Raw genomic sequence first — 23,442 nt, 5'->3', positions numbered from 1 at the left:
ACACTTCTACTTTCCAAAAGTCGAACTCCCTACTTGAAGCTAAAGGCTCAGTGCAGTTGGCCACATAGTTCCCACTGATGCTGATGACAGAACTCTTCCTCATCCAGGGCGGAAGCCAAGCTAGACTGTGCCTACTGCATGTCTCTTATTCTCTTTAAATGAGCTAATTTATATAATGTGATTATTAAGAGTATGTCTTTCAGTCTTATTTTTGTGAAATATTTATTGTGTGTATAATTCATTAGTGAATATATATACATATTTTTAAATTTTATATCATTTCTATTACTAGAACTGTAGATGGCAGGGATGGGGGGAGCTGCTTCTGCCCAGAATAATTACTTCAATTCTGTTTTAATTAAGTAAACAGCTTTTCGGAGCTGAGATCGCAACTTAATTATATTTTAAAGTTTGTCTGCAACTTCAAGAGCTACAAACTCGCTTCAGAACCCTCCCAAGAGGCTCAGGCTTCACCGCCCAAGAGCTGTTTCATTGAAACTTCCCCCCTGAGCACAGTTTTGTTGCCAACCTCCCCGCTCTGGGGCCCAGAGGGGCCCCCACACCCCGCAGCCTGGGCTGCTGATGCCGAGATGGGGCCCCATAACGGCCGGCTCTTCTGAGAGTCACGGGAGTTTAGGGAGTAAAATGCTACTTTTTGGATGTTTCTTAGTTTCTTAAATGAGGAGTCTTAAAAGATTTTGTTGGGTTGACTTTTAAAACTTACCAAGAGAAGGGCTCTGGCATACTGGGTGCTGCGTAGGGATTGCTCCTGCCTCAGAGCCCATAGCGCCCATCCAGGCAGACGCCACACGAACAGTCAGTGAATCACAGAATCATGGAATAACAGGTTGGAAGGAACCTCATGGATCATCTGGTCCAGCCTTTCTTGGCAAAAGCACGGTCTAGACAAAATGGCCCAGCAGCCTGTCCAGGTGAATCTTAAAGGTGTCCAATGTTGGGGAATCCACCACTCCCCTGGGGAGATTATTGCAGGGGCTGATAGTTCTCATTGTGAAAAATCTCCCCTTTGTCTCCAATTGGACTCTCCCCAGGAGTAACTTGTACCCATTACCCTCATCTTTTACACGTGATTCCTTGTAAAAAGGGAGTGTCCATCTTTGTAGCCATCCTTTAAATATCAGAACATGGTGATAAGGTCTCCCTTGAGCCTTCTCTTCTCAAGGCTGAACAAACTCAATTCTCTCAGCCTTTCCTCATATGGCAGGCTTCCCAGTCGAGCATGTTCATCTCACCTCTTTTTTCTGTTTGCACAGAGCAGGCTGAGTTTAGGTGGCAGGCAGCCAGCCATAGGGCAGAAGGTGGGCATGGTGTGAGAGAGTGGATTAGAAAAGAGAGAGATGTGGTACAAAGCAGAAAGCAGAGGAGAAGTGAAGAGCTGCCTTCTCAAAAGAGCTCTGCTACAAGTTTCCTGAGTCACTCAGAGGCCCTAAGCTGGTGCCTTCTTACTGCCTGGCACTTCAAGTAGCCGACAGCCACCTGATGAGCTGCTGCCTGGGGTGCCATGGCAGGGACAAACCTGCTATAGGAAAAGGGGTGGGCACAGAAGGGTGAGGGTGTCCTAACTGGTTCCCAGTCCACCTCTTCCTTCTCTGGCTGCAGCTGCAGTTTCTGCTTCCAGTGAGACGTATTATCTCCCTGCTACAGTCACAAGAGCCCTGAGTGCACCCCCAAGACATTCCCTTGCATCTCCCAAATAGGCAAAGACCCAAGTCAAAGAAAGACACAACACACAACAAAGCGGAGACAGAGTTATGGTTCCTTTCATTCTTATGTATTGAAAACCACCTTGGTGCTTAAGGGCACTGGGCAGGAAAATTTTACATGCTCCAGGCTTGTTATGAGGTTGCCAAGTCCTTCCAGTGAGGCTGTAGTCAAAGAACAGTTCCTACAGTGCAGCCAGAAGTGAAGCAGGAAGGTTTCATATTTGCCGTTGTGGTGGAGGGAGTCTCTCAGAGAGGGTCTGTGGCACTCTCCTGGCACCAGGCACTGGGATCCTTCTGCCAGGATGGCTCTGGGGTCAGCAGGATCCCACCTGGCAGCTACATGAAATCACCCAGCACAGGGCTCCCCGTGGCCAACGGCACCCACTGCACAGGTACAACCCAAGGTGGGCTTGTGAACGCTGTGCTGAGTCCTCACCTCCTGGCCAGAAATGGCCCTTGGCCCCGCAGGAGTGTCACTTACTCCGAAGCCATTACACAACAAACCAAAAGCCCCTGATCACCAGTCCACAGCCTCGGTACAGCCATGGCTGCTTGGGCTGGAGCCCTGGCACACAGAGGCACCAGGCACAGCACATCCCCTCTGCTGTTCCTTCTCAATACGTATTTATGCCTGGGAGAAGCCACTCGCAGGGTTTGTTCAGCTTTTGATGCAAGAGTGCAAAACTATGATGCTGCCACTCTGGAATCCTACCCGACCTCTCCTACCAGCTGCCTCCAGCAAGGATCGGGATGTTTTTGGCACCTCCAGTTTTACATGCTTTAGGTGGGAAATTCTAACACAACAGGCTGGCACTTTCCAATGCAAGCTGTGCTTCTGGATCTCAGGTGTCCTGGTCTGTGTGGCAGAAGGGCAAGCATTTACCCTACAGTGCTTCAGGCAGGTCTGCTGCTGCAGAAAACAGGCAGGTGGAGCAGTTGGGATCGCAACAGGCTGATTAGTGTTTTCAACTAGCTGTAAGAAGTTTTAGCTGTCAGATGCTTGAGCATTAAGAAAAAAAAAAAAAATTAGGAAAAAAACCCAACACAGCAATACAACTATTGCCTTTTAAAGACTTTGGAGGAACCCTCCCTCCCCCTCCACAACATATCAAAGCTTTAGCAAACTTCCTCCGAGGCAGTTTTTGTTTCTCGCTACCGACTTCGGATGCCGCTCGCACGGCCCCGGCAGCCGGCCTGCGACAGCCTTTCCCGCCCCCCAAAACTCCTTTTCCTTCCAGCCAGAGGCGGGACCCCGTCTCGCCGCACGCCCCCCCCCTCCCTCCCTCCCTCCCTCCTTCCCTCCCTCCCTCCTTCTCTCCCTCCGCGGCCGGCCGCGGGTGCGGACCCTTCGCGGCCGCGCAGGGCGCTCCGCCCGTCCCCGCCCCGCCGCAGAAGCCCCGCCCCGCCCCGCCCCGCCCCGCCCCGCCCCCGGAGGTGCGCGCCGGGCCCGGCGGGGACAACGGCCGGTGGGCGCCGCGGCCGCCAGCGGCTCGGCCGCTTATCAAGGCTATTTTATATATATATATATAGAGAGAGAGAGAGAGAGAGAGTGTTATATATCTTTTAGGGCTTTTTTTTTTCTTTTTCAAAACTGTGATTTGTTGTCTTTCCCAAGCGGGCCGGTGGCTCCTTGCCATGAGCAGCCCGGCGGCAGCATGAAAGCGGGCAGGCGCGGCTATCCCGCCCGCTCCGGTCTAGGATGGCTCTTGGCGAAGTGCTGCTGCTGCTCCTCCTGCAAAGGTCGGTGGGGGACCGGGGAGCGGGGAGAGTCCCCCCGGGGGGGCCGGGAGGGAGCCCAGCGGTCCCCTCGGCGGGGCGGCATCCCCCCGGGGCCGGGGGGGGGGGCGCGGGCGCAGCCGGGACCGCCCGGAGCCCCTCGGCAGGGAGCCGGGGGAACCGGCCGCGGGCATCGGGAGCGAGAGGGCTCAAGTTGACAGGATACATTTTATCGCCGCTGGTAGGAAACACCCAGGGACTGTAAGGTCAATAGGGCGGGGAGAAATATTTGCTTAAATGAGATTTCTTTTTTTTTTTTTTTTTTTTTTTTTTTCCTCGTCCCCTTTCTAGTCTTTCTTGTGCTTGGATAGCAGCAAAATGCTTTGAGAACATCTGTTTCTCACAGTTCACAAATCTCTGAATGGTGATGTGGGAAGGGCTGGGGAAGCTGGCTGAGCTGAAACTCTGAGAGATGTGGGAAAGCCACGGCAGTTAGAGCGCCTTGTAAAAATAAAATTAAAAACTGGCTTTTACAAGGAACAGTGCAGCTCAGATGCATTTACTGAAGATTTCCCAGCCTGCAGCCTTTATGCTCTGATATGGCTCTTGAACTTCTTCTGAACAATGTGAATTTTTTGAAGAGATGTGTGTGGTATTTCAGTGTTTCCTGTTCTCTGAATGGCCAAGCAAAAATGTCCCAAACAAAACTTGCCTTTTGTTTTGGGTCTTTTTTTAAAAACTAAAGCTTCTAAATGCAGTTTTTTGGTAATCGTGGAACCCGTTTGTACATCCTCAGATAAAAATGACAGTGATGACGGGTGGGATATCTTGAGGCACACATTTGCAATGCAGGAGCCCTGTTTCCCCTGTTATTGAACTGGAGTCGCACTTATGTGGTGACAGCAGCAAAGTAGCCGGTGATGGAGTTCACCATGATTTTATAAGACACTGATCTTTTCCAGCCTGGGGAGAACACACTACTTCATGCCAAAGAAGTGACTCCTGAGGTCAATGCACAAAACCCCACTGTTTTGCAGTTCCTTTAAGAAGGAACATGTAACCTGGTTGTAGGGATAGGGCTGCTAACTGAAGGACTGTGGTACTAAATTACTGTGAAAGCCAATTCAGGGATAGCCTGTGCTTTAGTGTGTTGGCCCATGTCGTGGGTTGGAGCAGCATTCAAACTCTCTGACATGGCTCTGGTCTTTAAACTGTTGATCCTGACAGATTAAAAATCTCCCTGCTGCTTGTCCTACCTGCAAACGTCTCTAGAAGGGGGAAGGGGAAACAGCTGGCTCTTCTCTCTCCTTTTGAAATGTTAACTGTGTTTGTGGTTCTAGTTTACCCAATTAGTAACAAAAGGTGTTTTGTGATACTGATTGCTTTATTTCTTTTGTGTCCTTGGTAGTAAGCTTTGGGCAAAATGTTGTAAAAGGCTATCTCTTATGCTGTATTTATTAAAGAAGACCAGAGGTAGTCAGATGGTGGAAATACTTCCTGGAATATAAGCAGTACCAAACCTGACACATAATGAGGGATTTGAGTGCCCCAGACTACATCAGTCTGCTGTGGTTGGCAGCTTCTGCCGCTAGCTTGGAGATGCTTTTATGTGGCAACCACACCTTTGAAGCTCTAACTTCATGTATTCGGCATTGTCAGTGATCATCTTTGCTTCTGGGGGAGCACTGTTTGTCCCAGGGCTCCTCACTGATCTCAGACTCGCAGTGCAAATAGGTGACTGTAGTTTGTGTTTAAGATGGATGTGAAGCATCTTGGAGCTGTTCTCACTGCTGCCCCATAAATGACCTTCCCTTTGCCTTTGGAAATGTGTCTCTGCTTTTTCCTGGTGACAGATGCCTGAGGTATCTTGATCTTTTGCAATAACTGAGTAGATTTTGTTGTGCCAATAAGAACCGTCCAGTGAGAGAAATCGAGAAGATGAGTGTGCAGTCTGTGCTCAAACAGAGGTTGTGTCGGTACAAGTTGTGTCCGTGCTTTTTGTGCTGTGGAGTTTGGAAGTGATGTGGATGCTTGTTCTCCTGAATAGCAACAATAATGCAGAGCTGAAAAAACTCAAACCCTAGGCCCCCAGTGTATTATGAAATACATAAATTTTGTGTAACTGGGCATTTCTCTGAAGGATTTAGATGGGTAACTCAAACGACTATTTTGTCCCAATCTTATCCTGTCTATTGCATCACTAAAGGCCTCGATACTGCTTTTTCACGTGTTTCTCTTGGTGAGTTTCTGATACTGTCAGCTGTGCCCATATACAAACCTACTGGGATCCATCCAGAAAAGCAACTGACACTTAGTACCATTTGCAGTTTTGCTCTGCCCCCAGTAGTCCCCTGCGTGAACTAAATAAGGACTACTTGTCTCTTCTGAAGTATAGAGAGACGTGAATCCTAATATAGGAGTGCCTCAGAGCAAGAGTGTCACTTGCTTTCAGCCATAAAAAGGGGTAGTTAAGTGCAGTAGACTTGCATAGCCTTTAGGCCTTAATCAGCTAAGAGTGGGCAAGCAAGGCTTTTTGCAGTATCTTCGAAATGCACAAATGCAAAGTGACCTAGTGTAATGGGATGCTGCTTAGTGCTGCAAAACTGGCCCTGACAGCAGACTGATAAGAGGGTTCAAATTCTGATGGTCTTTTGATAACTAGAAAGTCATTGCACTCTCCTTAGAAATCAGTCCAGGATTTACAATTGAATATACCTTATTTTCTTTTAACATGGAGTCTGTCTCTTCAGTTATCTGTGTGGTTTAGATTAGAGACCCCTTAAAAAGGGTCATGATCAGGGAAGGCGAAGAAACTGGAGGGATTCCTGCTTTGAGAAATGCCTTTTCTAAAGCAAATGGTCAGCTGCATGCCTTGAATGTGACAAGGCCAAAATTTGTTGCCTTTAAACACAGAGCAAAGTCCAGCGGGTGAGTGCCGCTACTCTACTTCCAGCGCAGAGCTCTGAAGCTCAGCAGCGGGTGCTGGGAGCCTGGGTCAGGCAGAGACTGAAATCCAGGCTCCTGTGCACGCAGGGCTGTGAAGGTGAGTCAGTGACTCAGATTAAACCTAGAAGTTAAATTCTGTGTGCTGTATTATGCCCAGGGCATTTCTTTGCAGTAGTGCAGCTGATTCAGTTCGAGCCCTCCCTGGAGCATGCTGGGGTCTGATTGCCCCAAGAGCACAAGGAGAGACATGTTCCCATTGACTGGACTTGAGAAGCTAGCTATGAGTGCATGAGGTACAGCCCAAAGAAAAGGGTCTGTGGTTAAAAGTAATTTCTGGTCAGCATAACTTTTCAGTGCAACACTTTACACCCTGGGTTTGATAATATTATGTGGCTGCCAAGTGGCTTCAGTTGAGAACGTAAAACACTTGAGGGTAGCCAGGGACAGGGAAGATGGATTTAAATGGATGCACCATATTGACTTCAATAGTGAAGATGTCCCTCTGCCTCCTTGGCAGCTGATCTTCTGAGCAGGCTGCTGGTCATATCCAAACATTCCATTTCAGAACAAAAGAAACTTAATCTGAATGTCAAACCTTTAATCTCAGTGTGTTAAAAAATAAAGATTGATTGGTTTTGTGTCTGGACTAAGCTCCTAGTAAAGCTCTTATTTAAATTTCCTGTCCCTCTGGCTTCTCTCTATCTCCTACAGTTTTGCTCTTCTTTCTGCATTTTTTTTTTTTCGGTTTACTGTCCTCTTTTCTTTTTTCCCCTCCCTTTACCTCTTCTTGCTGTCCTTCCCCGAGTCTTTGATTCATTACTAGCTCAGTCTGGTGAGCCTCTTTGCTGTAAGATTAACAAAGTAGGCTTCTCTTGACAGAGTGATGGTGACTAATCTGCAGTGAAAGGAGTTCAGCCAGCCACCTTGTACATCTTTGCTAGCTGGTCAGAAACAGAGCCTTAACTGGAAGTTGGGCAAACCAGCATCATTACAAGGGTTGTCAACAGCCTGTTAATAACAGTTATTTTTTCATTAGGTAAAAAGTGAGATCTGATGGTTCTTTTTATAGAAAGTGCTGACACTGTGTTACAGCAAGCTGCAGAGCTTTGCTAAGGGAACTGGTACCTTTGTGCTGAGTGGTAGCAAGACTGATCTGCAGTAATATATTCAAGCCCATAACATTTCCTAATTTGAACATATTTTATTTAGTGTTTCAGGCTGAGCCATGGTTACACTGTGTAAAGCGTAATGGAATGCATGGCCAAAGCAATTCTGTCAAAATTGAGGCAGAGGAGAAAACAATAGTAAAATTAAGGGTGTCAACCAAAGCTGACTTAGTTTCCTGGTCCTTCCTGAATGAGAAATATGAGGAAACTGTTACCTTCTCCAAATATACTCCTTGGGTGAAGTCCATCTGTTGCTCATTAGTTGCATCTCGGTAAAGTCGAGAGGATCAAGTGTACTGGTGTTCTGTGGGCAGTCTCTCTCTCATGCCAGAGTCATGCTCAGCTCTTTCTCCTGGCAGGTTCACAAGCAAATGGCTGTGGTGAGGTTTGGGAGACTTGTTATTTTCTTCCAGTTCTATTAAGAGAAAACTGGTAAGCCCATGACAGGAACATCCTTTCCAAGTCCTGTGTTTTCCCACCTCTGCAGGCTGAGTCAGGAGTCAGAGTAGGTCATGGCAGATAGTTATTGGAAGGGACAAAAGAGCTGATGAAAATGCTGCTCAGTTGAGCAAGCAGGATTAACGTGTCAAGGTGAATACTGTTAGCAAAAAAATCATTCTGTTTGTTAGCATGGAAACATGCATTCCCACACCTGCTTTACAGCCTCCTGACAGGTGGTCCCGAGTTAAGCGTGTCCCAAAAGCGTGCCTGAGAGTCCCCATGCCAGTCTTTTGGGGAAAATAGATTCACTGGTCTGAACCTGTTAGTATTTGTGTGCGTGGGCATGTCCTCGTTTGAACGTAGCAATGAGACATGGGAGGATTTTGGCAGAAGCCCTGAGACTGATAAGCAACCTCTGAACATGGACCATTGAAGGAGAAGCATGGCCACTGCTCTGTTGGCAGTCTGGGAGAACAGTGAGCTCTTTTGGGGATTATTTAGTTTTAAGTGTTGTTAAATCTTACCTGTTCACAGGAGGGTTGTTTTGTGGGTAGAAACCCTGTTCGTGGATGGAGCAGGTCAAGTGTTCAGTGGGTCTGTGTTGCTGCAAAATGTGAAGTGTCCAAGAGCACAAGAGGTTTGAGGTTTTCCAAAGTGCTCGTTGCTGCACATGACTCTCTGCTCACTGCTCTCATCTTCCGCCAGCCACTTTCTGTAAGTCTGATGTTTAGCATATCAGTGCCAGTGTTTGGGATGCTTTAGCAACTTTCTCTCAATTCCCAAGATCCAAGTAATACTAGTGTTATTTTTTTTCTTTTTTGAAAGTTACACACACTGATAGATAACTAACTCTCGACGCAAGCTAGCCCCTCATCCTCTGGCTTTGTGGCTCCCTTTTCCAACTGATCTTGCAGCCTTATCTTTTGAGATATGGTTATGTACAGTATGTGACAGAAGCTGTACAGAAAATAAACTTTCAGATCTTAATTCATATATGTCAAATAGATAGCAAGAGCTTCTGTGAAGATCAGCTTTCAGTTACTAGTCTGGGGGGATGAATGCATGGTGGGGATCCTTGTTATTCAGATTGCTGCGTTGTTTTCAGCTTTCATAAATTCATCCAGTTTTAAAGAAACATGGGGTTTGCTTTTATGCAGTCAAAGCTCCTAAACTTCCTGTTCACTCCAAGAAGCATGTAAGAATTCATAAGGCTTTATTCATCTTGTCAAAAGCCTGAAGAAGGGAGACTTTATTCTAAGGAAAAGAACAGATAATTGTGAAAAATATAGCTTGGATAACTCCTTATTCACTGCAAAGAACTAAACATGCTGCTTTCCTATAAAATAAGTGCCAGTTAGATGTATTGTTTAGGAATTCAATGCACGGATGCTGAAATAAAATCTATCCATTTTGAAGTGAAACAAAAGGGGCAGTTATTTCGCATGAACCCAGAAGGATTTTGGGTTTTTTCCAAACTGTTATGTTTCAGCATACACCTTGTTAAAACTTGTATATATATTCGGAAAACTAATCTATCATTTTAAAGTTAAAAAAGCCCAAACCTCAAAATGTTTCAGTCTAAAAATAGCATCAAGATACTTCTCAAACACACCAGAACACTGTTACATTTCAGTGTAAATCTTGTCTGTTAACAGGCTTCATGAAAACATTTTAATCTTTGGCAAAAGTTGCAATTTCTTTTCAAAAGAGAAGAATTGGTTGGACAGTTAGTGATTACAGCAGGGATTTACAGATGTGGTGTTCAATTCGGTAAGGAAATCCAGTCCTCTGCCAGTTTAGCCACTGCTTATCAGTTGCTATTGCAGAACAGTTCAATTGCTAATATTGCATCACGCAATTCAATGTCATGTAAAGATACTTTCAAAAAACAACTGCCGAAGTACATCTGGCTGTTTTCATAAAAGAGGTCTGTAGATCATAACTAGGACTTCAGCATGTGTAAGGAATTATTAGAAAATACCTAGTGAGATATGCTCAAAAACGACTCCCTTGGCTAACGTCCTTTGCCATTAGAAAACCACAAACCAAAAATTAACCTGTTTGCTTCTAGTTCATAATGTTTGATATGGCTGATTATGCCAAAACACAAACCAATTCCTTGGATTAAATGTAGTTAGTGCATCCTGTTGGGTCTCCTGTTGAGTTTGATATGCCTGTCAATCCGTCAGCCTCTGTCCTGGACCAGCCCCTCAGTCTTCTCCCTGTCAGGCTGAGGACATGGAAATAACACGCATCACCCGGGCTCCTTTCAGATAATTATAACAAAGTATGAAAATTTCACCAGTGAAGTCCTAATGAGATGAGAAATAGAACCAGCAAACTGAATTACAGCAGTTAATAATAGAAGCCATGGGGGTTTCTTCTCTTTGATGGGGAGAGAGCCATTATATACACTTCAGTTTATGTACTTGTCGTTTGCTTTTCTCTAATGTAGAATGCAGCATGCATAACATCACATTGCAGAAAGCACACTATAGCTGTAACTGGTTTCTTACTCCCTCACCTTCCAGCACTTCCCAATGCTATTGGGTGCTCTTCTACTATACGGGAACTGTGATTTCCCAGTACTTCTGGAAAAAAAAAAAAAAATACATCTCTCATTTTGTGTGTTGCCACACGACGAGTTAGTAATTGCTATTCTGTTGGCCTTATTGCACCCTGATGCACTTGGTTGTTCCATGTGTTACAGCCATTGCTAGTCCTGGTACAGCTCAAATGTGAAATCTTGAATCCCTGCAAAATTATCTTCCAGGCTGTGCAAAGCTGTAAAGCTGTGCAAAGGGGTGAAGCCAGGGAGCCCAACCTGATGGGAACCCATTAGCAAATGTGGTCCTGAGGAACCAGTGAGTGGTTTCTGCTGGAGATTGTTATCTTTTGTATTGGAAGTCTATAAATTAAACATGGAGGTTTAATGTTGCTCCGTACAGGAAAAGCACAAATACAGTGTCTATGTCAGTTTTGAGCAAAGATCCCTTGTTCACTGGCACAAGACAGCACTGAATTAAACATTTAAGAAAGAGATGGACTCTTACCTTTGATAAGAAGGGACTGGATTTAGCGACCCTGGAGGTGTCTCCACCGTTATGTTTTCTGGGCATTTTTCCATGTTCCTATTTCACACGGAGCAAGCATCTCCGAGTGCACAAGGAGAGCTGGGAGTGACACATCCCCAGCTACAGCTAAATCCACTCAGGACACTTTTTCATACAGTTTAGGTTTGCTGACAATTACAGCTACACAGTATAGCAGCCGAGGATGTGCCCTGTTTTGCTGTGTCTTTTTTTTTTTTTTTTTTTCCTCCTCCCTTCATAATGTACATGCAGCTTTAGTTAACAGAGGTTTCTTACATCCACAAGACATGCAGTACAGTCTCAACCTATCTGAAAACACATTACAGTTCAGTGAGCACCGTGAAACTTTCTTGAGGTCATGTAGGAAATCGGTGACAAAATAAGCATCAAATAATCAGCAGCTATAGCTCCCAGATTTCTATCTACCAGTTGATTTCAGCCCTTTTACAGGCCTGCACGCCCTAGGAAGCACATCACACCTGTACCTGCGATCCTCTTATTCAGCAGCACCAGTGAACTGTGGCCAGAACAACGCCCGCTGCACAGCAAGGAGCAGTAGGATTGCATTTGGGGGTGAAGGCAGCATCTAGGTGGTTGTGAGGCAGCGAGCATGAGCCCCCATGTGTGCTCCTTCGCATCGGCTGGGGTTTGCTGCGGTCCCGAATCAGATTTGAGCAGCCTGGACGAACAAGGGCCCAGCTGTCTGCAGCCGCAGGAACGTGCGCCAGGGCAGCCTATGAAAAGTGTTGCACAACCCAGTATAATTTAACCACATGCTGAATAAATACACTTTTGAGAACTCTTTTGAAGAGATGTTGCCTAATTAATCCTGCAGGGGGTATAATACGTATATTTTTGAAATCCAGTTTTAGCATCATGCAATTAGCTTTTATGGCCTAAGGATTCTGATTTAAAACATTCTTTAGTTACTAATGGTAATCTGTTTGAATTAGAAATGCAAATGTATTTTAGATCCAAATGTATCTGAGCGGTACAGTGTAAAAAGATGATTCACAGCTAATAGCACTGAAGTGCCTCAAGTCTGGTATTCTTTGTACCTTCTGTAGTTTGAATCCTGAGGATCAACAAGATATTCAAACACTGCTCTCAGCTGAAACGTGGAGTCTGAATAGACTTCTTTAGGAAATGGAATAAGTATTAATCAACAGGGATCCTTTCTAGGGCAACAGAAGGAAAATCATAGCTTTAGGCACGATGGAAGCAAACACTTTGAATAGTACAGTAGTAACTTCAGCTCTGCAATAGCAGAGCACGGCTCCTGCCAGGGCACAGGTGCTGAGCAGACAGCAGCATCTTAGCTGACTTTGTTTTAATATCAGAGAAATTACTCCGGATTGAACATCTCGGGCCGCTCAAGGAGGGCTGTAACTGTTCAGAGCTGTTCAGCTGTAAAATTTGATCTGGCGATGTGTGTAAGAAAAGTCTGAAGCAAGGCAAGCTCCAGACAAACATCTAAAGGCTAATGCTCACTGGATATTCACTGCAGTAGCTTCTCCTGGAGGTACTAAACTATCAGGCAGGTGGATGTCTGTGATCGGGCTTTGTGCACTGCAGTAAGAGTTTACTTGTATCCAACAAAGCCTTTTCGGAAGCTAAGAACCTCTGCTGCTAGACCAGTCCAATCCTTGCTGTTGTGTTAAAATAAGCATTTCTTTTTCCTAATTACTTTGAAAAATGGGGCTGAAAGAAAGCAACTACTCAGCAATAGCAAAGATGGCTTTTATAATGATAATCGCTTATTAGACATGTTGCTCGGTAGAGCATTTTTACAGCTATTTGCGATTAGACGCAGTGATGCAGCTGGAATGAAGCAGTGCAGTTTACGCAGGGCACCTCTCCACATTTCTGCTAAGCTGGATTTAGGATTTTTTTCTGTGAGGAGGCTGCCGGTAAAGGCACCACAAAAGCCATGGGAGGCTCCGTGTAGATCTCCAGAAGTCAAAATCAATGAGTTTATCAGGACTCGCCTACTGGGAAGGCTGGTGGCTGGATCAAGGCACTTGTACTGCTTCAGATGGCTAAGACCTCGGCAGGGTGCTCTAGAGAGCTCTCCTGTTCCCATGTGGCAGATGCTCTCTGAGACTTCAAGTTCCTATCCCATCTTTCTTGCTGACACAGATAGAGTGTAGTAGTGATTTCATCAACTGAAATTTGATAAACTTGTTGACCGGCACCATGGGGAAGGTTCCCCACAGAACTGCTCCCTACCCTGGAGAGCTGTCAAACGAAAAACCAAGATGTAGATTGTGTGAGCCTATTATATGGGATGGCAAGTGATGTTCTGATATTCCTACTTAAGCTGAGTGAATTAAAGCTTCCCACAAGTCTAACTGATAGTCTTGAGTGTGCAGTTAAAAGTCTCCGAGCTGCTTAGCCGTTTCCCTGTGCCGTGTTCAAAGAGCAAAACATCACAAGCACCAGCAGTTCTTATCTGTGTGTTTTATTTCCAAACCGCTGTTTGCATTTACTTCATTCATTACTTCTTTTAATTCATCCCAACCAGTACCTTACTGTGAGCTTGTATTTTCCGCTAGTATTTCTGGAAGACAAGGGTGTGGAGGAAGCTGCTTTAGGCACCAGCCCTGGAGGCTCCGGCTGCAGTGTGTCTGTCGTCAAACACCCCAACCTCGTTGTTCTTGGTGGTTACGTGGTGTCCGCTCTCGCCCTACACCACTTGCAACTTATTCTTATTCCGTTCTTTTCTTTTCAGGGGCTGTCAGAGCCTGAATAATTTAGGAGTGAACAAATGAGAGACGTTCATGGAGGACTCTGTTCTTACCTAGGCACAATTTGACAAGCATGTAGATTGCCTTGGGTTTCCACTGCACCTACCACAACTTTACTAAGAGAAAAGCCCCCTTTCCTAGACATCTGTGTCACTCTTGCTTAGTAAAGTTATTCAAGATCAGCGCCTTTGGAATTGGTTGGTAAATGGACAAAGACTTTCTCTTTGCCCGGAGCTCCTGACAGCCTCCAAGTACCAAAGAGAACTCCACAGCACTAGAAAGCAAGAGACAGCTGCTGAATGTTGGAAGCTACTGCATTTGGCAAAAGAAGCTGACGCTAAGATGCACACAGTTGTGTTTGTTTGTTCTGCTTGTTTTCTGTGCTTTCTGAGCCCTGTGTGTGCCTGGAAAGTTAATAACCAATCCCTTCTTTCTCAACATGCAGTTTTTCTTCCTATCCCAAAAAGCTTTGGGTTCTGTTCTTGCTTTTTTTTTTTTTTTTTTTTTCCAATTCCAATTTATTTTGTACCAATACTCTTCTGTTATTTCCATGAGGAATGGTTTGGGGACATAGTCACAGTTTCCTTTGAGGTAGTGAGACATAAACACGATATTCAAATGTTGTCCTCCTCCCTCCTCTCCCCCCATTCAGCAAGGTCCACCTTGCAATAGAGGTTTTGCTGGCTTCAAGCGTAAGGCAGAGTTGACCTTAGCAATGTTGAGAAACTACATCAAAATTCTTACAGTAGCTCAATTTGGGAGCTGCTGATTGAAGCTGACCCTTGACACTTCATGAAAGAATAAATCTTGTGTTGTACTAACAGCTGCTTGGAAACCATGTGTAATAAAGTTTGTTTATGTGCCCACCGCCAGGATAAAAGATGGTATTCACCGACTCTGGTACCCTTATGCTCCCAGCAGTGCAAAACTGCTTAGATCAAAGTTTAAAAGTCTGCTTCTGTGTGGGTGTCTAAGCATTTCACAGTTCCTTATGCTAAAAGTAACAGTGTACTTGCAAAGGCCAGCAAATGCTGCTGCTCTTGTTCAGCTTCAAACATGACATTTTCCCCCTCATCATCCCATATAGGTTTCCATAAAGGTTCAGGGTTAAAACTTCTTTACAGAACATGCATAAGTCTTCTATCAAAATACATCAAGGGGGATTTTTTGCTTTGTGTTTGGGGCTTTGTTCTTTTTGCTGCTAGCGACACTTATTCTGGAAACTTCAGGGTCGGGGATTATTTTATTTTTGTCACAGAACGAGGACAGTGTAAATACAAAATGTAAAGTAGAACTTAGAGAAGTGCTTCAATGAGTTGTTTGACTAAATTGAAATAAATGTTGATTTGTTCAAAAAAAAAAAAAAAGCATGCCCTTTCTGGATCTTGTTAGTCTTGACTTTTTATTTCCTTTCCTTGCTAAAGCAAAATGCGTGCCTCTTGACTTCAGAAATCTGCTCTCCCAGCTGTGAGGCGTTACGGGAAAGCTGCTTCAATGTGCACTCCCAGCAGATGTGTTGGACTTGCTCTCACTATGCTCTGGGCTGGTCTGGGACATGTGCTGGGCACAGACCCTAGGCAAGAGAATGGGTGAATGAAATCGAGTGCATAGAAATCCTGTGTCTGGCCTCAAACTGTGCTTTGTGGAGCAACTGCTCTTTTTCTGAGCTTTTCCACACCCTTTTATTAATTAAAAAACTCTTCTAAAAAGTTGTTGCTTTGTTGGGGAGATAAGCCATGTTCCCTTGAAGGACTCAAGGCAGGCCAATAACATACCTAGCTCATAGTATTTTAGGATAGGAGCTGGCTAGGAGTATCTCACCAACAGGTTGGTGGATTCACTCTGTGGATGCTTTTTCTCTTGTTATTCCTGTCATGAACTCACAGCAGCTTATGTAAGGGCTCAGATGGGACTCTGAAGCAGGATGAATTTGTCAAGCTGATAAATGTAAAGAAAAAGGTTCAAGCCTTCTACCAGAGAAGCTGTATGTAGATACCCATCACAGTTGTAAGCTGTTATATGGAAACACGTTTCTGAGCAGGACACCCAGAGAGGAGGACTGCAGATGTTTTGGCTGCTGTTCGAGTTCTTGGTGCCAATGAGGTTGAGTTGCACACTTTCCTGAGAGTCTGTTCAGAGGCACGAGGACATGTTCTGCCTTCATGTGCAGCACCTCCTCAGCTAAATGCTTGTCTGTAGAAAATGAGATCCTGCCCTCTATTCATCTGAGGATATTCATCTTCCTCTCTTCCCCGTGCCCTCCCTAGTCACCTCTGATCATGGCTTTAGGTCCATATGAAGCAGCAGATACAACAGAGATGACTTCTGTAGCTGTTCCTCTCACTAGGCGCTCTTGGAGAGTAACAAAGTCATGTTTTATTTCAGCAGGCTATCTGTCTCTGCCTTCCCCTCGTGCTGTTTCTCTCCCTGGGGACCCAGCTCGCTCATTCAGCACGCTCTCAGGATTTCAATAACTTTCTTGCAAGGTCTCTTGAGACTGTGCGCCTCAGTGCTCTTTCTCTAGGCTTTTGGTTTTATCTCACTCTTTGAAACTTTCCCAGAACTGCAGTGACTTTTCTCTGACCTCCAGGAACTGGAGCTCTCGAGCCCTGACACTCTGACTGGCACAACCAAGACCTGGAGGCTGCTTTGGGATGTCAGCTTTTCCAGGGCATGCTGGATGAAAGCTGCATCTGAGCAACACCAGCTAAAAATAAAAGCTATTCAACTGAAGCTAATGGCGGGTTGCCATGAATTATTGCTCATTAAAGTGAATTGTCAGATGCTTAACTTCAGCTAATCATTTCCTGCTGTGATATTGGCCTGGTATGAAACATACTCAAATGTGGGAAGGGGATTCACAATAACTAAATTTAGAGAAGGGTGTAATTTCCTCGGACTCCCTCTGTAGTTAATGGAAAGAGAGAGGCTCCTACAGGGTGTGATTCCTGCTCTGCCATCACCCTTGGGCAGAAGTGTGCACAGCTCCTTGACTGCCGAGAGCATGAGGTGAGCTGCTGCCTGCCACAAAAATGAGCTTCTCCGAGTGACGGTGTTTGCCCACCCCAGCTAGGTGGGGGTGGTCTTTTCCTCAGCTTAGGTTTCTATCTGGTAGTAATGATTAGGAAATTGAATATTAAAACAGATAGGTGACCATTTCCCAAAAGCAAAACCCATATGCAGAAATCCCCCCAAGAGCATCCCCTACTTTGCAGTGTAGCTGAAGGGAACTCTGCAGATCATCCTCTAGCTCAAAGCAGCTCTTCTTTCCTATTTCCAAGAAATATCAGCTATTCAATAAAGAAACAGGGCGTTCTGAATGTTGTGTGATTCATTTAGTTTTTACTCCTTTTTTTCCTATTCTTCTTGGAAGTTAGTCTTGTTTGCATGTTTGGCAGTGAAACAGAAAGTCAGATTTTGAGTTTTTACGTTACAGTGATTGGAAAGTTTTTTTAGTACGTCTGCTTTTAGTGTAGGCTACTTTTTTATTGGACTAGAAACTTTTGCATAAAATATGTAACTCCGTACCACTCTTCTTGAATTTGGACAGAAGTAATTTCATCCATGGAAACGGAATTGTTAGAATCCTGCCAGACTGATTTGTGCTTTTTGATGTTACTTCCAGCTTGAAGCTTCAAAAAGACATAAACAGAAAAATTCAGTTGAACCTTCTCAGTTCTCCTCGTTTCCAGGAGATTATAAAGTTAGGGAGAACATTGGAACCTTGGAACAAAATTTGCATTTAGATTTCAGTGGTGTGTTTTAAACATGTCTTTACCCTCTGGTGTGAAACTGGGTCCTACGTGGTCTTATCTCATTTTTTCCCTCAAGCTGAAGTGTGGGACAGGTCTGCGGCTGGACGTGTGTAGAGCGGCAGAGAAGAGCTGGGAGTGGATGGGGAGACGTGGACTCCAGGGCGAGTTTTGCAATTCCATTGCAAAAGTTTAACGTACTTCTAATCTAAAAGGCTTTTCAAGCCAGTTGTCCTCTATCTTTGTTTGACATGGGCACTGAAAATTTCCTCGTGTTCACTTACATTCTTTGCTGGGGTCTTTTTCGGAGGCAGTGCCTGAGGAGACAGTTTATCTGTTGACGTTAAAAGTTGTCAGATTCATTATTTACGTTGTTATGAGCTAGTGTTTTCACTTGGGGAATAGCTGTAAAGTGACTTTGTATTATTCAAATGTTGTTACCTCCCAAATTTTTGCAAATCCATGCCAGGTTTTACAGGCGGAATAGGATCTAACACTAAAACTGGGATCAGTACTGTCATCTGCTTAAGCCACAAAGTTTTGTAACCCTGACTAGTGCCAATAAAAATGTTTCACTGAGTGTGTTTTGGACATTTAATACAAAAGCACAGAAGAGACCAAAGAAGCAGTTTTCATACCTCGTTCTGCCATCTTTATGTCCTTTTGGTAGAGCTTCAGCCCTGAAGCCCTTGAGATCTGAGGTGGCTCTCAGCAGCATTTTCCAAGGGAGAGTATAAAGCCTCAAGGCTGAGAGCCGTGAACTGGAGCCTACAGCCTGCCTGGTGATGGAGATGCTCTTGGAAAGGGAAGGAGAGGGTGCACTTTGGTAGCTTGGATGACTCGTTTCTTTAGCGTGAAATACTAACATAAAGGCTGTGTTTGTGGATAGGATGAGTCTAGATGACTCCTGCTTTCCAAGATTTTCTGGTACAGAGATTCCCATTCTTCAGGAAATAATAGCTCAAGTAAAGACTGAGTTAGTCTTTCACCCACATCTGATTCAATTCTGTCTTTGTCAGAAAAGTTATTTTACAGGAATCACTAAATATGGAAAATGGGCTCTGTCAAGCACAGCACAGCTATTTTATGTGCTCATCGGTCAGATTGCCATTATTGGCTTTCATTCATGAGTGGAATTATTTCTGCAAAAAAAATTGTTGATTTAAATGCACATGCTAATAGAATTACAGAGATCCCATTCTGGCTCATCTTCTTTGACTTCTGTGAAAAAATCCTTTTCTCTCAAGCCGCTTTTCTGGGGTGAGAAATGGAGCCACACATAAATCAGAAGAAGATTTACCTCTTCTCAGATGAAGTAAGATCATGTCCTGCCATAATCACTTGTATTCATAGCTATATTCTGTATTAACTTCTGGTTATGGAAGCATATTTCCTTCCTATTATATATGATTTGTGGTTAGTATGGATCAAAAAGAGAAGCCTAATGTTTTCTTCTGAGTTGCTCTGAGAAGCCTTTTCCTTTTCCAGTAGAGATCTGAGTTCCTGCAGATGAGTCTGGTGCTGCATGAGCCTGGGCAGACAGACCTCCCCTCCCATGTGTGCTCTGGGAAACAGGGAGGTAAAAATAAAATGCCTTGTATTTATGTTCCAGCAGTAATTCCTACTGACTCAAATGGGAATACAACTGTGCCTCTAAAACGGGTCTATAATATTTTAGTTTTTCTTTCACCCAAGGTTGAACAGAACTGGAACCTTCCGTTTTTCCAGTAAAAGAGCTGTGCTTTTATAGACGTCTGTTCATTTGAGCAACAGCAACAAATATTTCATGCCTCCGGCAGTGCAAAACCTCTGAATGTTAAAGCTCTTCGGTCTGGCCGAGTATCTGTCACAGTCCTATTGCCAGAAGTCTCTTGGAGGTTTGCTTAGGGGCGTTTTGGAAACCATCATCTCTTCTGTCTGAATGAATGGTTTGGCCAGGAAATCAATCTAGCCACACTAGTCTGCTGACTTCCCTACACCCACTTTACTTCACCAAATACCTTTTTTTAGACGCGTGTGTCCCAGGACATCGGTGGCATCTCGCTGCAGCTCTGCCGAGCCCTGACGCTCCTGCAGACCTGCTGCAGTGCAAGGGCAGCCACTGCTTTGCTGGGCCTCGTGGGCAGCGGTGCCTGCCTGAATTCCCGTGCAATGTGCCCCTGCATCTTTTCCAAAGTGCTCTCTGTCTTTTCTTAATCAAACTCTGTTTCTAAACTGTTCTACCAATACAGTTTGCAAAGCACATATGTGCTAGTGCTTTGCAAGAAGATCATGGTAACATGTTCTCCTCTTCCTCTTGGTCCACCTGGTGTCTGGATCTCAGGCGAGTATCGAGTGTCATGATTAATGTGTTTGTAGCCGTACGTGCTGGGGAGGCAGTGGAGCTCACACAAGCACGGCTTAGGAGGTTGTCTCTAAAGTCTTTTCTGGCAGATTTTTTATGTTGCGTGTTTCCATCTCTCATTTCATGAGCTCTGCTTTTTCTTGAGCTCCAGTCCTGCCTCTGTGATCATGTCAAGGTGACCTGCTTTATGCACAAAGGAAATCATTCTCAGCAGGGCTGGCAAACGGCAAGTGTGACTTGCTCAGAAATGTGTCATATTTAAAAAAGTAAAGGAGAAACAGTTATAAATATTAGATAGTGCATGTTTGGCAATGGTGGGAAGTGGGATGATGAGATGGGAGTGCTTTGTACATGTGTAGGGTACTGGGTAGAGCAGACTCACCCCACCTCGAGGGGCTTTTCTGGTGGCTGGGGAGCAGGGAGATTTCTACCAGCCTTTCTCTTCCACCTCCCTGCCTATCCTCCAGCATGCAGAGATGACATTACAGTGCAAAGGCAAGATAAGGCCACATTTCTAATCTTGGGTTGCATGGGTCAAGCAGAGCCCGGGCTCTGTCTCAGATGCCTTATAGTGGTCAGCCCGGGCACTTCAGCAGATAAGGAGAAAGAAGGAGACTTCATATCTGCCAGGGTTGCATACAGCATGGCACGACCAAGATTTAGTAAGCCCTTGGTAAATAGCCTTTTTCATCACCAAAGGCATGACCTTGAGCGGGAAAATCCAGAGCCTCGTTCGAGTGGGATCATTGTATAGTGTAACACACATCCGTTTGGAAACCTTTGGGTTGGCTTTCTTCTTGGCTTGTGCCACTGGCAGCCTGACGTTCGGCCTGCAGAGGTTTCCCGTCTCTGTGTTAAACTTCGGACAAAATTCTCACAAGCAGGCAGGGTGGGCTGTGGGCCAGCTCGGGACTTGAGCTGTTTCTGCCCACCTGCTGCCTTCCCCGGGGTGCCCGGGGACAATGACTGACCATCGCTTCCCTGGGACAGCCTCCAGCGAGGAGTGCCGTGGTGTGAGAGCTGCTGGGTGTCTGTCCGTGCCCCGGCCGTGGCTGTGCTGCCTGGCAAAAAGAGAGGGAGGCAACAAGGCTGGAGCCTGGCCCAGCTCGTAAAACCAGGGGTGTTTTCTGGTGGGAAAGGAGGTCTCTGCTCCTTCCATCGTGAACTGCAGGGTTCCCGGGTTTGGCTCTGCCTCGAGCCCGCTGGGCTGAGGTAGGATTGCATGTCTCGGTAACAAATCCTGGGGGTAGATGAGATTGCCCCAGCCTCTGCTCAGCTGCCTATCTCCCTTCCCTTACTAAAAGTTATATTGGCAAGGTGCCGTCGACTGGAGGTAGGGATTTGGGCCGTGTTACTTCCAAGCTGTATTAAAAAACCTCTCTGTACATTAATCAACCAAGATGTGGGAAGATCATCTTGTCCTCAGTTCTTCTCAAACTCCCCCTGAGCCCAGTCCCCAGCAAAGGCAGCGTGTCCGTGACACGTCTGCTTGCCACAGATCATCTCTGGCAGTGGCAGCCTCCACAGAGCGATCGTTTCCAGCGTTTCTCCTTCCATGACTGCAGCCTGGCTCCCTTTACACCAGTAATTCCCAAAGCTAATCCTGCTGCTGCAGCAGTGGGAGTGCGGGCACCTGAGGGCACCCGCCTCAGTGCAGCCCCTTGGCGAGGAGCCCTCGAGCTTCCCCACCGCCTGCGGGGCTCTCGGTGCTGCTGGGGGGACAGAGGGGCAAGGGCGCTTGTAAAATCAAAATCACCATTGCAAAACCTTGAATGCTGCTGACGCAAGGTGCGCTAATAAACTCCCAGAGCATCACGTGAAGCCTGAGAGAGGAGACTATCTAAAGCCTATTGAGTGGAAGATAAGCTGGCCACTGGCAAATATTATCTTGCGCTAGTTGATTTAACGCCGCTTCGTGTGCATGAAATAACCTCAACAGGAGCTGGCTAAATCCAGGCCTTTTTGAGATAAGACTGCTACTTTGCCCTTATGGAGGAATATCAGAAAAACCCAACCGTTCCACCTGGGATCCATCCTTTCCCCAGCCCCTCTCATGCTCACTCCTGTTGTCAGAAGACAGATGACTTGGATTTTCTTCCTTTCTGGGAAATGAACTTTGACTTCCTCTAGCTTGTTACAATTCTTTCCGTATGTTCTAAAAACCTAACTTTTGACCTCAGGTATGTAATAAATTACTGGTTCAGCTTCTGACGGAGGCTGTCTATGGATATAAAATATTACAGAATATTAGAACTCTCATGGTCTGCATTTTACAAGCTGGCAGACAAGGCAGGCTGCAATCTCTGCTTGGTGCGTAACTGGCTGTGAGCAGCAGCTCTGCCCAGTGAGGCAGGAGGAACTGGCTTCTAAAACAATATAGGTAACGATTCTCTGGGAGAGTAGCAATCCCTCTGCATGTGTACTATCCAGTACCTCTAATGATATTTATTGCTGACCTGAGAATATCTGGATGTACCAGGCTATATTCATGTATTGTAATTTACGTTTTTGTTTTCTGCTGGGGCAGATAAAAGATTCAGAGATAACCACCTAAAAATGTTTAATAACATCAGCTGACTGCTTTCTGATGTACAGTTTGAGATGTATCTTACAGGAGTGTGACAATTTCTTAATTCCATAAAAAAAAAAATCTGATTTAAACTGTGTGGGATTAAACATCTAGGTCCCTGATTGCTTCTGTGGAAGGAGTTGCCTTGCCATGGTTTTACAAAGTTGAAAGGAGGGCACTTGTTCCTAAAGTGCAATTGAGAAATCTTTGAACAACTTATTTGCTTTGGTTTTAAAGATTTACTGACATTGGCACATCACTGGTGTGTTGCGTTTGCAGGGAGTAAAGGAGGTTGCACCCATTTCTAAGGTGCTAGTCTGAACATGTGTATCGATAATTGTGGTTGGATACAGTTCAGCACAATCTTCTGCTTGGATATAATGAAAATATTTTTTAATTTTAAGCCTGCCCTTTATCTCCTTCTTGGGAGTTTCCTTTGGTTTGAACAATTTGTCATTTTTTGTAATTGTTCATTCCAGTTTCTTAGTTCTAGGGAAGGTGTGAAATCTTCTGACAAATTGCTTTCAGGGGCAAAGGAGATAATTTTATGGTGCTTCAAATAACCTTCAAAAGTTAATAAGTAATCTAACTAACAGTAATGCCATTGGGGTCTTAAAACAGCTGAGAAACATTTATGGAATTGGAACCTGACAAAGTGTTGGTGGCTGCCAGGTCTCCTGTAGTAATCTACTTTTTGTGCTTATTGTCTTCCTAGCAATTCACAATGAAATCTGTGGGAAGAAGCTGGGAAATTCATCACTCAGCATGAAATTCAGGCTTTCATCAAAAACTAGATAGCTTTGCTGCCTGCAATCTTTCATAAGGACAGGTAGCGTGGTAGGAAATGAGAGAAGTGTGTGAGATTGTGAAAAATGCCTCTTGCAGGGCATATTCCTCTCTCTGTACAGTAAAGTTTACACAACGTACATAGGCCAAAAAACCTTT

The 23,442-nt window shown here is 45.1% G+C and overlaps 1 protein-coding gene across 11 annotated transcripts in view; it reads left to right on the top strand.

Moving 5' to 3' along the window:
• Window positions 1-23,442, top strand: part of KALRN (kalirin RhoGEF kinase) — a 523,685-nt gene that overhangs the window by 441,934 nt on the left and 58,309 nt on the right. The window contains exon 36 of one of the 11 annotated variants that reach the window (XM_033003470.2): window positions 13,817-15,178. The exons of the other annotated variants lie outside the window; for them this stretch is intronic. Coding sequence (XP_032859361.1) covers window positions 13,817-13,833 — 17 coding nt within the window. The 3' untranslated portion in view covers window positions 13,834-15,178. Of the gene's footprint in view, window positions 1-13,816; window positions 15,179-23,442 lie in introns of those variants that run through there. 11 annotated transcript variants of the gene reach the window in all.

The sequence above is a fragment of the Tyto alba genome, unplaced genomic scaffold, assembly GCF_018691265.1.
Source record: "Tyto alba isolate M040663 unplaced genomic scaffold, T.alba_DEE_v4.0 Super-Scaffold_7, whole genome shotgun sequence".
Classification (NCBI taxonomy): Eukaryota; Metazoa; Chordata; class Aves; order Strigiformes; family Tytonidae; genus Tyto; species Tyto alba.
Note: the sequence above shows the minus strand (reverse complement) of the source record. Positions and strands in the feature narration are given on the sequence as shown.